Source organism: Platichthys flesus, chromosome 18 (assembly GCF_949316205.1).
Source record: "Platichthys flesus chromosome 18, fPlaFle2.1, whole genome shotgun sequence".
In the NCBI taxonomy this organism is placed as follows: domain Eukaryota; kingdom Metazoa; phylum Chordata; class Actinopteri; order Pleuronectiformes; family Pleuronectidae; genus Platichthys; species Platichthys flesus.
In genome coordinates, this window is record NC_084962.1 from 9,503,394 (window position 1) to 9,522,635 (window position 19,242).

At 40.0% G+C, this 19,242-nt stretch overlaps 2 protein-coding genes across 2 annotated transcripts; one reads left to right on the forward strand and one right to left on the reverse strand.

Annotated features, from left to right (window-relative positions):
* Positions 1 to 2,089: 2,089 nt before the first annotated feature.
* slc25a47a (solute carrier family 25 member 47a) lies at positions 2,090 to 9,749 on the reverse strand. Its single transcript, XM_062412038.1, has 6 exons — positions 9,027 to 9,749; positions 7,613 to 7,656; positions 7,460 to 7,531; positions 6,382 to 6,564; positions 5,926 to 6,190; positions 2,090 to 4,752 (listed from the first exon to the last, which is right to left on the reverse strand). The coding sequence occupies exons 1-6, from the start codon at positions 9,061 to 9,063 to the stop codon at positions 4,442 to 4,444; spliced, it is 912 nt and encodes a 303-aa protein (XP_062268022.1). The 5' UTR covers positions 9,064 to 9,749; the 3' UTR covers positions 2,090 to 4,441.
* Positions 9,750 to 10,481: 732 nt separating this feature from the next.
* On the forward strand, positions 10,482 to 18,033 carry LOC133973639 (mitochondrial basic amino acids transporter-like). The gene is made up of 4 exons (XM_062411619.1): positions 10,482 to 11,012; positions 13,929 to 13,972; positions 14,254 to 14,337; positions 15,066 to 18,033. Exons 1-4 carry the CDS (start codon positions 10,985 to 10,987, stop codon positions 15,834 to 15,836), a joined length of 927 nt encoding a protein of 308 aa, XP_062267603.1. The 5' UTR covers positions 10,482 to 10,984; the 3' UTR covers positions 15,837 to 18,033.
* The last annotated feature ends 1,209 nt before the right edge of the window (positions 18,034 to 19,242 follow it).

Genomic DNA, 19,242 nt, shown 5'->3' on the forward strand with positions numbered 1-19,242 from the left:
TGCAACAGCGCCCCCACTCTTCCACCTCCATCATTGCTCGTCACTACAGGACTTTTTGTTTTCCTTCATGAACACATTCTTCATCTATCGCATTACATGCAAGCACGTTTTCTTCATCATGAATGATTCTGATTCTTCTGTCAAAGACTTGTTTTCCAGTTATTCCAATCAGATTAGTTTCTCATATTAAATAGTTTACATTTTTTTCCAGCAGCACCACTTCCTATTCAGACATCTTTCAATACTAGTATTTTTAATGTTTCGCGACCAGCTCCCATCCATCCATTTGTTTCTCCCGATTGATGCATCTGAGGGTAGCAGGCCCAGGCCGCCGGTTGTGCAAATTTACCCAGCAGCACACGTCACTAACAGGGGAGCGCAGGGATCCCAAAATAGCCCAAACAGCAATTGGTGAAAGGGGGCCCAAGTGCTAGATACCAAGGACCGATTCTGACAACAAAATTAAGCAGACATTATGTGAACGCCCATAATTTGATGAGTCACTCATGCGCGCCCTGCTGTCTGATGTGCCTCAGCGATGCTATGGTCTTAACTAGAGGCTGTTTAGAAACAAGTCAACTGGAAGATTTTGTTGTTTGACATGACATGTGCCTCTTGACAATTAGGAACTCTTTTAAATGAGGGCAACCCGGGCTTCAGTGCGATCCCTGAATAACAGTTACTGTGCCACGGTTGAGCGACATTAAAAGCTCCTCTAATGGCGCTCGAACGCAACCCCAGCCATTTGCTTATTCAAGTACACATGTTTCACAACTGGGATAATCTGTTGCATGATCTACCTTGTGAGGCCTAAGGGTCACCGTCCTGTCGCCAAACCTGTTAGAACCGTCTTTAGGGTCGTCCGAATAATCGCGTTAGGAAGCTGACCCTTAGGGCGACGTGTTTCTGTCACGTGTGCAAAAACAGGTCTGCTCTAAAGGTGTCACTGGACTAAGGTTGTGTCACAGCCTGCCACTTTATCAAGAGAGCGATCTTTAGATGGTTGCATAATTGTGTGCTGTTGTTGCATAAGTGAGAAGAAATGCAGGGTTTAATTAAAAGCAGCTAACAAAGGCAACATTCAGGGGTTTTGTCGTTGCACAGCACACACTGCAATTCCTAGAAATTGGTTTATGAAGCCCGGCTCTGACTCTGGACTGATATAAAGGCATCCAGACTTAAAGAGCCATGCAGTGTTTTGTAACCCTAACCCTAACCCTAACCCTGAGGGCCCCCCCAAAAAACTTGCAGATCATAGAGTGCGAACTACACAGAACTTCTCATAATTGTTTTTGTCGGGTCGCTATTAACTAATTGACGCCAAGAAATAAACTGTCTCAGATATGAATCGTGTTTAACATCGGTTTTGCAGCTGCTGTCTGCGGGAGAGTTGTTGATGTGTACAAGTGCAGGAGCAGGGACACAACAACAAGCCGTAAATATGGGAACTGACACTCTTGTTTTGAGTCTGTGCTTGTTTACAGCTCGTAACACAAAGGCTTGCAACACAACTGACTGACGTGAAAAAAACAGACCTCCTGGGGTCTAACCCGGCGTAACCCTCTTTAACCATCGAGTAAATCTCATAATGCCATTAATTCATTACAGTTGAGTTGTTTATAAAAGCCCAGTGTCGCACCCGTGGTGGGATAAACACGAGCCAATTACCCATGTAAAACAGGTGAAAACATTTGTTTAGCACGGAGTTCCTAACTGTCATTTCTCACCACAAATACAAAGACAGTGAGATGGAACAAAGTGTGGTAATGATGTGCGTGGGCCAGAAGGAGCAGTGGTGGGGCACGCAATCCGCTCTGACAGGGTTCTCACCTCTTTATATACAGTCTAGGGTTTTCACTTGATACTGCCTGTAGGAAAATCTGATTCAGTTCATTATTCCATTGTTTGTTCACCTAATTCTGAGTTTAGAAGGGGCTGGGGAAGACTTTTGTGAAGTCTTTCCTCTATTTAAGCTCACTTTTATACCCTCATTCACTGTTATTATATCTGAGCTTTCACATCCTGTGCTCAGACGGATATCATTCATTAAAACCGAAACATCAGGTATAACTATCAAAGCTCTGTCAGTCGTTCTTTATTGGGGGAATAAGTCAGGTTTGAAGCCTCATTGAAAAAGCATTGCCACGAAAATAGATATGGTCCACATAAATATAAACTGTGTGATTATATTTTGAGTTCTAAAGTTTCCCACAATGTGTAAAACTCAAAGTTTGTGGATGCTACAACAGTAAATGTGTGCTTTTATTCAACACACTGCGGAGATGATTCTGCCACATGCCACTACATCTTGCATTGCATTAATGTGATCAAAATTATTATTGTAATCCACACATTCAAACTCAATTATGGAAATGAATGGAAGTTACTCCACCAAGGAAGGACTCACTCTTTTATACGGCACATCTCAAATGTTTGAAGGATTCAAGGCGTCTACTGAGATATCATTTGTCACACATCTATTTTTTCATATCTAAAATATCACTCTACATTGATTTTTACACGTCAAAACAAATCAAAGTTAAATAATACCCACATCCCATTAAAGTTCACTGAATAGTTATAGGTTACATATTTTTCATATAAATATCCGAGCAGCCATAACCATGTAGATATTGTATCACACACAAAAAATACATAAAAAAACAGAACCAAGGGAATATTGCAGAAATAGAAAGCAAACAATATCATTTCCAGTTACTCATTTTTTGTGGAATATTTAACCTTTACAAAAATTTTCAGGATGGTCTTAGTGGGAGTAAAACTAGTGCGATTATTTTGAAAGATTTGCAGACACCGATCTGAATGATGTTAGCAGGATGATGTCCGACTCACACACTAGGTGGCGGTACAACAACGAAACAACATGGCACAAATAAACAACATGTGACGTGTCTAATAATCATACACAAAACAACAGCAAATTAAAAACATTTGAGGCTAAGGCTTGATAGGAAGACGTGAATAAGTCAGTTTGTGTTTGTTGTTATTATCTTACTGCTAAAGCACCTGTTCACTTTAAGTTATGAAAGATGTAAAAGAAATATTAAAAATATTAAAAATTAAATCCAACTTGCAGCTAAAACTCAGGTTTGTGAACATTAATCCTAAATTACAGAAGGCCATAATTATACAGTGGTCTACATTTCATATTCTAAGTGTAGTCAGAATTGCCACTTACACACATTTTGAATTGCAATTTGTAATAATAATAATCTCAGAAAAGAAGTAGGAGCTGATATTTGGAGACTAAATATTCCAGTGTCTGTTTGCTTACATTACGTTAGAAATGAATTCACCATTTAGTAGTTTTCTTGCACTGCTTTTGTTCAAGAGAGTGAAATTAATATTTCCATCAAAATTATAAAAGTCGATTACAAGAAATATTGATTGCAGATTTGTCCTTTTATGAAGAAGTCTGATTTCATGTCCCTCATTCCCCTGAAAATAAACCTAAATTTAAAATGTGCTTTATATTTTGTGAGTGAGTTTAAAAAGAAAAATATAGGTGAAAAGGTAAAAAGAAAGTACATAAACTTCATGTCTTTATGAGGGCATACAATGATGGCCAGTATATTTCTGTATGTAATTACCACCACCAAGTTTGTTTGTTTTTTAGCAGGACTTCACAAACATTTCAAAAAACAATTTCCAAGAACTTTTTTGAGGGGTAAAAGCCTGACCCAGGGAAAAACCTTTTAAATATTGGTTTGGATCCAGATCAGGCGTTTTTCACATAAGGTTGTTTATATAACATTTTTCCTTGATTCCTCAGAGAACAATTCATGGATCTCGATGAAAAGATAAATCTGACCTGTTTAGAGGACAGATGTCTATGCATTTGGCAGATATGTTGACCCTTGATCGACTGCATCAAAGGTTTAAATATTATGAAACATCAAGTATGTTGCTGCTTAGCTGGAAATAGGCAGAGGACGTAACTAATGTACAAAAATGCACCTTGGACCGGTTTCATGCTTCCCTAACTGTGCGTATTGTAGCTCATTGATAAATTCTACATTCAAGGTCTTACATGGTCTTGAGGTGCCAACCATTGCTTAAATTAGTATTGCAGTTTCTTGGTGCGCTGCACTTCTGGTGAAAAAAGGCACCAGTCATGCAGATCATTTTCTAGTCATATTCAGAAAAAACTCCAGATATTGTTAAAAACTGGCCAGGGAGGACATCTAGTGGTTAGCTGCTGCATGGTCCACTATCTGGTAACAGCAGTTCCTTAACACGTTTCCCCTGAGCATATTAGGATATGATACTCTCACTAGGTATACTGTATGTAACAGGAAGCTCACATGATAGCTGTGCAAACCCTCCTTATCAGTCTCTACAGCTGTGGATGTCATTGTAAAAAACAAACACTAAATACAGAGAGAGGAGCATGATACACAGAGGATGGAGGTAGTTGATACTATTTCAGCCTCCAAGGCAGTTCAATGCTGTCTGGTCCAGGTCGGAGGAAACCGCTGACCACCTCGTACGTAGCAAACACGCCGACCCCAACAGGGAACGCGCGCAAAATGCTGATGCCCAAGCTTCTGTAGAAGACGCCGACTCCTTCCGACCGCACCGTGTCAGTCAGGCAGTGGATAAGACCGCTGTATTTCCTCGGGCCCCGAATGCCGTCCATCTGCAGACGGGATTTGATCACATCCATGGGTGTGCCTACAGTCCAACCCACCATTCCTGCCAGTCCACCGGCCAGCATCACAGCGCTCCAATCTGGGTGAAATCGGAAGATGCTGATGTTAAAAGGGAGACATCCTAATCCTCAGGGAATTCAAAACCTAATGGCTCCTGCATGTTTGCCTTGGATGTGTTTTGAAGCCATGGTTATGCTAACCTCCGCTCATGCAAACACTTTGATTTATTGTCATGCAAAGGAGCGGATAACCAACAGATATGAAATAATAATAATGAATCGTTTTTCAAAATCAAGTTCATCCCTGGTATCAACATGCCTCTGGTGTAATCCAACAAGTTGACAAGACTCTGAGTTCACACCTGGTAGTAGAACACGTCTAGACAAACGTCTCAAGTGAGCACTTGTGATCAGATCCCACTTAACCCGCACTATATGCAAATTAACACGTACAGAGTGTTGTTGTTTGAAGCCAGTCTGCCTCTATTCTCAATGTGTGTGTGTTTGTGTGTGTTAGAGCCCGACAAATATGTAATTTCCGAGTGCCCACGGCGATGTAAGGGGGTAATCAGTCATTCTCAGTGATCCTTAAGATCTCATTATCAAACCTTCATTACATAGAAATGTAATTGAGACGTCATATTTTACAATTTAACGATTAGGTTATGAATAAATAACAAGAATACACGTTGTAACCAAATATTTTCAATTTGAATTAGAAGACAAACTTTTGTATGTAAAATGTAAACACTCTTTTCTGAGTCGTTTATTCTGAAAAATAAAAGTGGATTTGGATAAATATAAACACAGATGTCAATACAGATCCCTGGCTTTTTTTGGGGCTTTGCAGGTACTGCAGACATCACCATCTTTGGAGAAGTAACCTCGTACTTTACTGCCCGTTCACAATTACATATCTGTTCGAAGTAATACTTTGAACTTAATATATATAGCTCTGAGAGGCGAATATCGGCAAACCAATAAATTGGTCAGGCTCTTGTGTGTGTGTGAGAGAGAGAGAGAGATACAGAGAGAGAGAATTACAAATACATCAATGCACTGTATGTTATGTATTTCTTTGGGTCATTATCACACTGGCCCTGGGTGCATTTGCACACATACACCTAAAACAAACAACCTCCAAATGTGGCCTCGATGGATGTCAATGCATTCTCATAGCTACCCACTTGTGATCAGATCACCCAAGACGCATGTTCACGCCAGGTGTGAACGGGGACGTACGCTTCACTCACCTGGACTTTTCTTGCCACTGCGTGTGAGTACTTCGCAGCACACGGAATAGGTCAAGAAGTACATGGCAAACGATGGCGCGTCTCGTAGTATGAGCGGCAGTATTCCTCTGTAAAGGCCCCGGACACCCTCTTCTCTAATAATGCTCAGCAGACAGTGAATTGGACCACGGTACTTAGGTTTGGGCATGTTGGGTCCTCCTCGCTTGGACTCGGTCTGACACTGTAATCGCACTTTCACAATGTCACCTGGCGCCAGCACCGAAGTCTGTTGGACAAAGGAGATAAGGGAACCCTATCAGATTTCTCAAAACTTGGACACATAAAAGCTACAAATATATGAAAGGCTACAAGCATCTGGGAGTTAAAGGGAAGATTTATTTTTTTGTGGTTTTAAACTTTGAAGAAGTCCCTTGAATCAAAATCTTTCTGGCAGTTCATGATGATTGTCTCCATTACCTGAACTGTACCCGCCACCATACCAGACAGGAAGACATCTAGTTTTGTGTTTGGAGCCGTACGATCTGCTCCTCGTGCCTGGTTCAGACGCCACAGGCAGTCCCTGTATGTGGCGAATACTACAGCGGACGTCACAGAGATCGTGCTGATGGGTATGGACATGCCCTTGAAGAAGCCATGCACCTTGTGACAGAAAAGAAAAGAGGGACACCATTGAGAAGTAGTTAACAAAGCAAATTTGTTTGCAGATTTAGCAATTCAGTTGGCTTGAGGTGCCCGTTAGAGAAAATCACATTTTTAAACACGATGACTGAAAATAAAAAAAGATTCAAACAGCCAGGGTTTGTGACTTCACACGGTGGGGCGGGGCCATGCGAGCATATTTGTATACTCAAAATGAGTGAGGAAGGTGTATAGCTAGATTTAAACAAATTTAAGGCCATTATGGGTTTTTTTTTTTACAAGAAAAACCCTTTCCACCTGTAATTTGGAGGAACAAAGAAGAGTTTCAGGTGCTGGTGGAGTGGAGCCTTAGCTGTAAGGTTAACTAGCATTTAAGTCCAAATTAAGAGGTAATGAATTTCAAATATGCTATATCACTTTTAGCTTGGAAAGTCCTCGGTAATGTTTCGCTGTCATGAATTGTTTCTTTCCTCCACAAAGGAGGTTATTATTTCACCATTGTCTCTTTGTTTATTGGTTGGTTTGTATATTTTTCTGTTTGTAAAGAAGATTTCGAAAAAAAGTACAGGACAAAATACCACGGAACCTGGTTGAATGATGTGCGGATTGGGTCAAGGAAGAACCCATTACATTTTGGTGAACATCCTGATAAGGGGGTGGACCCAGGAATTTATTTCCGCTTATTTGTTGTTAATAGATAGGATTTTTTTTTTTTTACATTTTCACTGATTTTCCAGAATATGATATATATTTAGGTAACTGATTTCTATAAGTGCAAGCAATTTGGTGCAGCTTAATGGGCCTTGGCAGAGGTTTGTTTCTTAACTTCATGTGACACATTCAGAAACAACTGTGAATGGTTTTTATGTGTCTGAGAAAAAAAAGCAGCACTTACCCCTTCTTTTGAAAATGTTGCAACAGCACACTGCCATATTCCAGTAAACTGTTTCTGGGTCTGGATCCGGACCTGGAAAGATTAAGACGACGGTGTAATAACTATGTTTATTTGTTAAACAGCTGTTTTGTGTTTCAAGTATTTGCTACTTACCCGCACTGTCTCTAGAGGGTAGCCCAGAGCAACACCACAGGCTCCTGTGTGATACACAAGACACCATAAACTATGACGATCAACCATATGATTTTAACTTCAATATGTGACTAAGGTACGGTGAACCAATAAGTCAGATGTAAATATTACCTGCTCCTTTGATTTTACCTTCTTTTTTTGTAAATAAAGCCTGTTAGTAGTAGAAAAATAAGATCTTCTGTGTGATGTATTTCATTCTTTCATGAACCAACACATAAATACAAATTAATATCGATATAAGTTTTTTTTTTTTAGAAAGATCTGGGATCAGCTACTGAAGTGACATCCCTGAAGGCCTTTTAAAGATAGATTTAACTTGTTGAGAGCGCACATGATGGATTAGTTTTACATTCAATATATGGGCAATAAAACAATAGCAATATTTGTTGCAATATATCTTCCATCAATATCAATATAACAAAAGTTAATTAAACAATCCATATATTACTTCTGCATTGTGCAAGCACAGTGAGGAGGAATAACACATTATTGTTTTTTTAATGTTGGACCACAGATTTGAACCACAATCTTCACTGAAGAGATATATTCCAACTTAAAAATTATTTATTTATATAAATATCAAATTTTCTTGGTATAAATCTTGATTCATATGAAAAGGTTTATCTTGACGACAGTTTTGGTCATGTTGACCACCTCAGGTACTCGATTTAAATAATTGTTCATTGTAAATCTAACAGGACTCACATATCAGGTTAGCTTACCGCTGCTTCTAAGAACTAGGACTGGTTGATAACCATGATCAAAATCATATCCAGATAAATAATTCATATCAGTCGATATTGATAATTATCAGGATAAATGTCACATTATTATTTTAAAGACTGAATTTTTTTAGCATATTTATTAAAAACATTATCCTATTTTCAGTGTGTTTTATCATTGTAAGCTTTTACTGTTAAGCACATTTATTATTTAAATGTATAGTATTAATTCGTGTGTTACCAATAAGGCATCTACAGGCTCCACAGGTTATGCCACTTTTCTTATTACTCTTGACACTTGATAAACAGCAAACACAAAACTGAGGTAGGGCATGCATGTGTTCATACAACATGCATAAACATAACACCGCATCGATATGTTTATTACTGTATTATATCGCTATTGATAATAATTATTGATATTGTTTTATTGCCCGGTCCTACAAGAAACGACACACTACCTATAGTTAAAGTAGATCAGATACACATATACATCATGTATGAATAGAAGTAGTTTTAATGTGATCCCCCCATGTGCTGTCGTACAGTCACATAACCATACAGAAGCTAACTTAGCAATGTAGCAAACACTGCAGCCGCCCTACCGGTGACGTGCAATACAAAACTAGCTAAAGCAGCCTTGTATCCTTTACCTGCCAGGGATCCGGAGACGAAATCCACGATGTGCATGTTGTCAGATGGTGACAGGTCCGCCGGTACGTCTCAGATGAGAGTTCATTCTTCCCTCCGCTTCATCCAAACCCACGATAACCTTCAGCGTGCTGCTGTTACGTGACGTAACGGAGGAGGAGTTTTACGCTGCTAGCCATACAGCAGCGCTTCCGGGTTTACCCAAGGGATCCACTGTGACTGCACGATCGAATGACTCATAGGAGATATTAGCGTTTGAACACCATCCAATCAAGCGGGAGTCACACATTACTATTGTATTGCGTGCTCTATAGAATCGAAAGTAACTTTTTAAAGCTTATGCATCGTTTGAAACATTACATAATTTCTTAAAGCTGCCCATTTATAAATAGACCCTCAAAGAGGTCGCCTGGTACCATGTTAAGCCAGAGGACGGTGCCCTTGAATATCTGATCAACTGTATTATTCTACATGCGAAGTTTAGTTCAGTATATACACCCTCCTGCAATCATCCTGTGCCGATAGGAACCTTTCTCTGCAAATATCCACCTGTGATGAAAAGTGTTAATCGTGTACATATTCTTTGCATATTTATTTGATTGGATTGATTTGCTCCTGTAACCTATGAATTTCCCCCGATGGATGCGATCAATACGGTTTATCTTATCTTATTTGATCTTATCTTATTAAGTAAACCTGTGTAGTAGAAAAAATAACTAAACATAGTTGACAAGTTAGTTTTATTTAGCGTTTGAAGTCTGTCAAGAGACTTTCTATGACTTGAATTTACATACACCAAATGTTTAAGACTTGAGCTGTTTTATGGTCAGAACTTCAGTCCTCCTATAAAAGACCTGTGTTTTTGACTGTTCTGCATCCTCACTCTGAGACCCTTGTGGTTTCCCTGTGTTGATCCTTTCTGCAGAAAGCCCCTTATTAAATACACGTAGATAACTTTATTGTTTCCAGCCTCTTGTATCTCCAGATTTCCATCACACCTGGTTATTATACTAAACATATTTACCCCTGCTTCTTTATCTACTGCGTTCACCCCTTTATTTGCTTAATTGTATTCATTTATAATTTATATATAGATAAAACATATATTTCAGTTTTGTATTGTTAGATAGATAGATAGATAGATGGATACTTTATTAATCCCGAGGGAAATTCAGAAACTTATTATTATTGTTATTAATAATAATGATAAATTATAAATAAAGGTATTATTTTTATAATGTTATTATCATATGTACACATAGTATGTCCCTGATTTCTTTCTTTAAAAGTTTTTTTCAATTTAAAAAGTTGTTTAAAAAACAAATAAATTGTGAATAAACTGTTTATAATCTTCTTCTTTTTTAAATAACATTAATTGTTGACATAACCTTACTCCCTATGACTGCCTCCATGTACGCACGAGGATCTCTGGACCGTCCATTCAAAAGCAAAACATCACACGGCACCGATGACGCACCTCGACATTGGGAGTCCTTTCATGCCCTCAGCCAATGAGCGGCGAGGATTAGCTTGAGCGAGCGGGGTGTCGGCGTCGCCTCTCCCCTCTGATTGGACAGAAACTCGAGCCGACGCCGGTAACCCCGCCCCCCTCTCCTAGCTCGCTGCTACAGCTGCACAGACGGAGGAGCGGCAGCCTGTCAGCGCCACTACGGTTAATGGAGGTCGTGTAGGTGAACAGCAGAGTCTCAGTCGGTTAAACAGAGGACGAGTTTCACCAAACGCTCAGAGAAAAGTGAACTATACCGACTTGGATTCAGGTGTTAGAGGGAGATTAAAGGAACCAGCTGGCCGGTGCTAGCTTACACAGGGGCTAGGCTTAACTGTCAGGTACACTAGGAAGTGAACGGTGTCTGAAAACAAGGTTATCAAAGAGATCTTCCTCATTCCGACCACAATCAAAGCATCTCCCTCTGCCGAGAAGAGACGCTGACGAGCGGGGATGGACTTCCTCGCAGGATGCGTCGGAGGTAAGCGCTTGTTTCACCCACCTCTCTTGTCGCTAGCTAAGATGTGCACACTTGCAAGGACGCCGCCGCCTTGATCCGACACCTCACAGGTGGTTCACATTCTTCAGCCGGGCGGACATGCTCCTCTTCGCTGCAAGCGATCCAAGCCTAATCCACAGACACACCCAGCACCATCCATTTCGATGTGATGCAACTCTCTCTCATCATTTCCACTGCATTCTCCAAATTCCACCGCAGGTCGGCACACTACAGCGACCACTGTCACCTGCCTGCATCTGACCTGCTGCTGGGGGACTTTGTATGGGAGTGAGTGGGATATCACTGGGCTATTGTGTTTTCAGCTGCAGGGTGAAGTTACAGTGGTTACAGGAAGTTTATTATTGATATTATCCCTGTAATGGATGTTTGACTGCTAACTAAGTTCAAGGAATGAATGAATGAAAGCACCAGGCTTGTTCTTGGTAATAAAGGAAGTTCCGACCTTATTCATTTCCTGCTCCCTGGTGTCACTTGCACAGTCTGCGGAGAGAACTGAAAGTATGCAAATGCCACACAAGTGCAACCCGAGCTGTCGAGCCAGGGTGGCAGAGCTGTTTTAGGTTTCCCCACACTCAACAATCAGATAGCAGGAATCAGTGCACACCCCTCCACAGACCAATCCTGTGCACCCTTCATTCTTCTGTGACGGACCTCCCACACCATGTGGTTTTCCACCCTCTCACATTGTCGTTGATCTAAAGACAACCATCTCAAATGTCAAAACAGGGTTGGCATGAAGGTTAAAAGCTCAAATACCCAGATATTAAAGAATGGCTGGTGACACATGAGGTTTTGTTATTACTACCGTGATGCAACATCCTCCCGCTGCTTATGTTTTCTTCTTGCTTCAGGTCATAGCAGTATATCGGGGTCAATAACAACTCATTGTATTGAACACACGCAGGCTTACAGCTAGGACTCACTCCTGATAGGTTCTTTTTTTACAAATGAGTCATGTGACAGAGCAGGTGCTTATAGGATTAGCTCACTGTGGTTTGTTTACCGAGGTGACCCAGGTGGGTCAGGGACTTCAGACCTGTTCTTAATTTACCTTTAAGAATAATTGGCATCATATTATTGCTTTAAACAGTTTGAGTCTTTACCTGACCAAGAAATACAACTAACATCAACTGAAAAAATGGCTGTGACAATCAGCTACTTATTTGTAAACATTTGACCAGCTTCATGTAATGCTACATTTAATTTACCTGGATAATAATTCAGACAATGGTACTCAGCTAAGTATGACAGATCATATACATTACAAACATGACAAAATATATAGAAATCAACCTGCAATTCATTGTGGCAGGAAAGCCAACTGGCTCAATGATTAGCAACACTGCCCATATCATTAATATGTATGATATTTTATGGCTTGAGGGGTTATGTTAGAGGGCAGGTCTATAATCTGCAGGTCCTCTTCCAAGTGTTAGTTTCCTGAGATCAACTCTGGTTAATTATTAACCACTAGTTATGGAGTTTTCTACCCCCAGGGGTCTCTTAATCCAAACAATAACAAAAGATAATTTCTGGTCGACAATATAGTCTCATGAATGTGCAAATGCAATGTGATGCCATTGACATGTTACCAAATATAAAAGACCATTACTTTGATTACAATTACAGATTTGAGAATATTTAATTTTGGAGAAGTTACTTACACCTTCCACATTTTTAATTGTTGTGTGTGTTTTCGGGCTGGGAGCTGTTATTAAGTTTCAGGTGAGAAGCCCCAACTGGCATCACATAAAGGGCATGTGCTGCCTTAACTCAAATTATGTAACGATCAAAGACGTGCTAAGAATGTGTTAGAGGGTGATGATGCACCGTGAGCTGGCTGCGGCTCAATATGGCAGCGTTACCATGGGGGAGATGGCAGCCGACTCTAAAATTACACAACAGAGCCAGAAGAAGAGCCAAAAGGTTCTGGGCACATGGGTCAGATGGACGGGCCGGTGCACTGTAAGGGTAATGAAAAGTCGTCAGAGGTTTTGAGTGTCTGACACCTTTTGATATAAATATGTACAGAGCCTTCGATACGATTTCAGAGAACCTCTGTATGAGATCAGTGTGGATATGAGTCAGCAGAAAAGGGAGTGGTGGGGTGTGAAACCAGTAAGTAGAAGGGAAGTTGTTGGAAGGTAAACAGATACAGTAGTTAATACCACACATATCTAATTAGGCTATGCCTCTTACCATAGGCTGTCTGAACATGCGCAGTACTTTTTCCACGTTTAAATGCTGCAAATCCGGTCATGCAGGTTTTCCATGATAATAAGACATGCTTGCAAACTAGTTCTTCTTATGTCAGTAGAAGGCTGCAAAAACTCAGGTGAAAGTCATTGGGATTAGAAATGTGAAGTATCTCTTATTTAGCTATTTAGCTCTTTATTCTACAGATATAGTTTGGACTTTTGATAGCTTAGGTTTTTTGAACATTGGAATAATGGCAAATGTGGCAAGTTGACCAGCTAAAGTGTGTTTGTTAAAGACAAAGGCACTAAGAGAAGACTTCATGTATTTTTTTGTTTGTGGTTGAATCGTAGTTTGTGTCAAACTCTGTGAAAATGGATAAAAACCCAATTCCTGCATTGAACCTCTTGGTTTTAAGTGCAGGAACAAAACATGATTGTTCTGTAATTATATATCGATCATCACAAAATGGCTATATCGTGACATCATCGTGGGCCATGTGTTGGTATTGGGTCTGTCAGTAGGTTAATAATAAGTTGAAGTGAAGTGGCATGTATATATATAATATACAAAATACTATAAATCAATAATAGGTTTCACTCTCTCAGGCCTTTTCTGTTTATGGTGTTAATTTGAGGACACATTTTTATTTTCCATTATGTTTCCTGCCTTTGTCTACAGGTGCTGCTGGAGTCTTGGTTGGACACCCTTTCGACACAGTTAAGGTAAGAGAAGTACAAAAAAATGAAATGAACAGTGAAATATCTCACATTTATAAAAAAGGGTTAAAGGTCATTCTGTATTTTAACATGTCCGACTGTTAAAAACAAACAATCAACCCTTTATTAACTTCATCATACATTTGTTTCATTAATGTTCCTTTTCCCTGAAACATATTTATCTAATGCTTAGATTAAGTTTCATCTCAACACAATGTATTCAGCAGCACAGTAAGATGTTCAGTAGTTGTCGAGGGGGTTAACATGAAGAGTGTCTCCTGGTGCAGGTGAGACTGCAGGTCCAGAGTATTGATAGGCCACTGTACCGCGGGACTTACCACTGTTTCCAGTCCATTATCCGGCAGGAGTCGGTAAGTGCATTTATTTTCCTTTCGAGTCTAATGCTGAAGTCTGTATGTAGTCATATCACTGGGTGTTAGGTTAGTCTTTCCCTCTTTGGGCTGTGAAGCTCTCAACTTGCTAAGAAATGTAGAGAAAACTGTCATGGCTGGACATAAATAGATGTTCACTCTTAAGTCAGACTGGACAGAGCGATGGTCGGGTTACAGTACGTCAAATACACAAGGCCAAAGTGGGCAACATTCCTGGTGGAGATAAGTAAAGTGCTGTAGAATCAGGTCAGACCTGTTTGGTTTGTTTATTTTCAAGCTCAAAGTTTCAGTGTGTAGAATTCAAATTAAGTTAAAAAAGTTTACACAATCAGCATTTATTTTTATTTTTGAAGAAGCGCTCTAGACACTGCATAGCTTTTCTTAGTCGCACATAGAGGAGGCTGGAGTATTTGTGTCTACAGTGACAAAATAAACAGTTACAGTAATGACAGGAAGACTGTTAATGTATTTGTGGTTTGAATCATAAGAGATAATTACAGGGATTTAAGTTGTCCTTCACTTTGATGGATTTGTGTCAAATGGATATGAGACAGGCCATGTTTGTGATCAGATGGGGAAACCCTGTGAACCTTTATTGTGTTAATTCCACAATGAATTAAATAAAAAATCAATGACTCAGTTAAAGACCGAAATGTTTTTTTTTTAAAACAGCCTTTCTTACGTGACATCTCTCTCTTTCTCCACAGCTGTTGGGATTGTACAAAGGCATTGGCTCCCCCATGATGGGCCTGACGTTCATCAATGCTATAGTGTTTGGTGTTCAGGGAAACACCATGCGCCGCCTGGGACACGACACCCCTTTGAACCAGTTCCTTGCTGGTGCAGCGGCAGGTGCCATCCAGAGCGTCATCTGCTGCCCCATGGAGCTGGCTAAGACGCGCATGCAAATGCAGGGAACCGGGGAGAAGAAATCCACCAGGAAGTTGTACAAGAACTCCCTGGACTGCTTGGTACGCATCTACAACCGTGAGGGTGTGAGGGGGGTGAACAGAGGCATGGTGACCACGCTTATCCGAGAAACACCTGGCTTCGGAGTGTATTTCCTGGCCTATGATGTGCTGACGCGTCACCTTGGCTGTGAGCCCAACGACCGCTACATGATCCCCAAGCTGCTGTTTTGCGGGGGCATGGCTGGCATCGCCTCCTGGCTCTCCACTTATCCCGTGGATGTGATCAAATCGCGGCTCCAGGCAGATGGGGTGGGTGGAGTAAACCAGTACAGCGGCATCGCTGACTGCGTGCGACAGAGTGTGAGGAGAGAGGGCTACATGGTGTTCACGCGGGGCCTCACCTCAACGCTGCTGAGAGCCTTCCCTGTGAATGCAGCTACCTTTGCTACGGTCACCCTCGTTCTCTTGTACGCTCGGGGGGAGGAAGCGCGACCACAAGACTGTGAGCTGGCTCAGCCAAGCCAACACACACAGATACAGCCACAGGTCCAACCCAGCAGCCTGTGACCGCACACAGGTCCTCAACCTGGGCACTTTACAAGAGCATGGAAAGACTAAACGATACCTTTGCTAGCCAGTCATTCCCACAAGTCATTTATATAAAACGCTTGTTTTTACTCCACGTCACAAAGGAAACAAAGGAAATAAACATATTTATTTTTAGCTATAATTTAAGTTTAGGTTTGTCAATGGAATTGCAAACTTGTAAAGGGAAGGGTGTTGCCTCTATTAACTTGACGATAATTGAGATATGTAACAAGAGATTTGTGAAAGCTTTCAATAGCAGCTGCTCTTTCCACTGACTTTGACTTGTTACTGGCTGGGTAGTGTGTACAGTGTAGACACTGGCAGTTGATATCTTGATTGAATAATTATAATATGCATTGTTTAACTGCACCTGTATATAATGCTGATTTGAATTTGTCTCTTTTTTAAACGTAAACTGGAAATGAATTTTCCTGCCTTATAATATCAAAACTTTTATTTTGTGCAAAGGCGCAGAAGCACCCGTTTGCACCAGAGCTTTTTCCTCTCAAGAGCCGAGCAAGAGAGACAGAATGTAGCATGCAACGTGAGGAGCAGACCTCACCGCTTCTGTCTGCTTTCAAACCAAAAAGCAATACTGCAGCTAACGCACTATTAGTCCGCACAGCACATGAATGCCCCTTGTGGACAAAGATCAACTGGTCTGAAGGGCTGTTCAAGTGCCAAGTGTCTGCGTGGAAATCAGACCTGTGGGTGGCAGTACGTTTGTGTCTCGTTTGGCATGTTGTGTTTTTTTCTCCAAATAATGTGAGGTTTTATCTTTGTAACTTAACTGCTGTATTAAAGACCTATTCCAGAAGTAGAACATGGTGCGTCATGTGGCATCGCGCTTGTCACATTAGTTTTTTATTTTACTTGTTTGTTGTAAATCTTGAAAAGAAAAATGAGCTTTGAGAATGTTTTAAAGCAGCTTGTGATGCCGTTTTTACAAGGTCATGCTAGGAGGGCCCTTTAAAAGATTTTGTTTTGAATCTATTTAAAAAGTTTAAGGGCCTAACCCTAACCCTCATTTATTTAACTCTAGGGGGTTTAAAGAGCTAGGGTTAAAGTTACTGTGTAATGTTGGTTTATTATTAACCTTAGCATGAGAACATCTTTATCTTTCAAATGGTGCAGGAAACATTTTTAATTATCGTTATTTATCCGAGACAAAATGCCTATATTACAGTGTGTATCCCTGTGGAAGATTGTTATTTGAATTGACATGATTATTTTGTGTACCAATCATTGATATACTGTATTAAACCTGTCTGGATTGGGGCTTTAATGAGATGTATTTATTTGTTGTAGTTACAATGTTAGCTATATACAGCTATTATTAATGAGAGGGAATTGTCTGCGTTCTGCATGTGCGTGGTCAGTAACCGATCTGTATTTTTCCGTCTGAATGTTTCCTGTTGTAAAGCAATCAAGAGTCATAGGTAATTTCCCATCAGGGCAGTGAATCATCAGCTCGACTGATAACCTGCTCGCTCGGAAGTTGCAAAACTTGAGTATGCGACTGGACAGGTCAGGATGTCACACCAGCCTTCAGTGTGTGGAATGTAAAGCCGGTTTTACCTCCGTGGTGCTCTGAATGAAACTCCTTGCACTGGGAGGAGAAAGCGTTTTCTGTGAATCCCGTCGTTTGAATTGAAACATTACTAGTTTGAATTGTTCAGTGCTGCTCAGACACATGAAATACTCTGTGGGATGAGGGTGGAGAAAAATGCAAAGGGATTTTGTTTAAGTAAAAGTTGCTCGTCATTATTTCCACCTCATGAAAAGTGACTGTCAGACAGGGTTTTAATAAACAGTTCCGTAAATGCCACTTAACGGCTAATATTAAATCCAGCTAATGTGAAAGATGCAATATGTACAAGATGTAACTGTAATCATGTGAGATTGTTTTGAAGTGACTGGTAATATATATATATATATATATACATATATAACATATTTTTCAGTATAAATTAGTTGTGTGGTCCCTGGATGTCTGAGTTTGAGCAGGTTTTTCAAGTCTCTATTTGATCAGTTTGAGTTCGCTGCTACGCAGAAGAGGTTTTGACAGAAGAGCTGCGACATGATATTTTTGTAACATAGATATATACATAACCTGCTTGTCTCGATTTGTCACTGAGGATCTGTACAAATGGGTAAATAAAAAGGATTCTGCAGACGTTTATGTCTTTTTAATGGAATCTTGCTCTGGAAAAAATACAACATCTCCCATGATGTAATAAATAGATCATAACGAGCTGCATCAACACATGAGGGCTGTATAACATTAACTGAAAACAAACTTCATATTTGCACATTTATACAGACACAATGCACTTGAACACAGACATGAATTCCGTTTTTTCTCTTTCCTCATCCTGTCAGAGACAACCACTCTTTCCAGATTTGATCTCAGATTCATATCACACATCTCATAAAGTGTTCTCTTGGATCTAGACATATAGTACTCATGTGAGAGCTTGACTTATAATTGATTTATAATACACTCGTTTTCCGAAGAAAGGAGCTCTCTTCTCACTGACCTCACTATTCTGAGTTGAGCTGTAAACCTGTTGACTGAACTGCAGACAAATTAAATCATGATAAGATAGTGGTTATTGAATGATTTGTTAAATTGATAAAGTCAAGACACATTTAGAAAAACAACGTAAATATCTCAAAGTAGTGCTTTTTACTCTTTGCCTGCTCTTTACACTTATAGTCTGATACTACCTTTAAAGCCCATCTTCTTGAGTTCCCTTTTAAATTCTATATACTGAAATAAATCAATCATGTATGTTGAATTACTTGTTTTGATATTTGTGTGCTGCCCAGGAGTCAGAAGTATCAGGTGTTGAATACTCAGCTTGTTATGAGTGCGGTCACCTAATTTGCCTCACTAGCACTGAGAGGCCACTCGGTTCCCTGAATTAAAGATATAAATACATGTGTTGGCTTCATCAATGTGGCCTGACTATCTGTGAACTTCCAAGAACAGCTCTTAAGAAGCAGAGTGGAAGAGTGAAATTAAACTATTAACTTCAGTGAGATAAACTTACTATCTTGAAAGCAAAAGAAGACTTGAAACGTCCTGAATGAGATCATAAAAAGTCACATTGTCATTTTGAAGGAACTCTGCTTTAGCGCCCTCTGTTGATCAGCATAGATAACAGCAACAACATTGTAAGTGGGCAGTTTAAACCAAATTCTATTGCCTCACTCGTGTTGGGTTCAGTCATGGGAAACTATATTTCAAAAGAAAGGATAAGCGGGTGAAAATGAGATGGGTGAAAATGAGATGAGATTATGATGATTTTGAGTTTAAAAATAATAAAAATAATAATTTTTACTACAACACATTTTAAAAGTCCCTGCTTTTTCATTATCA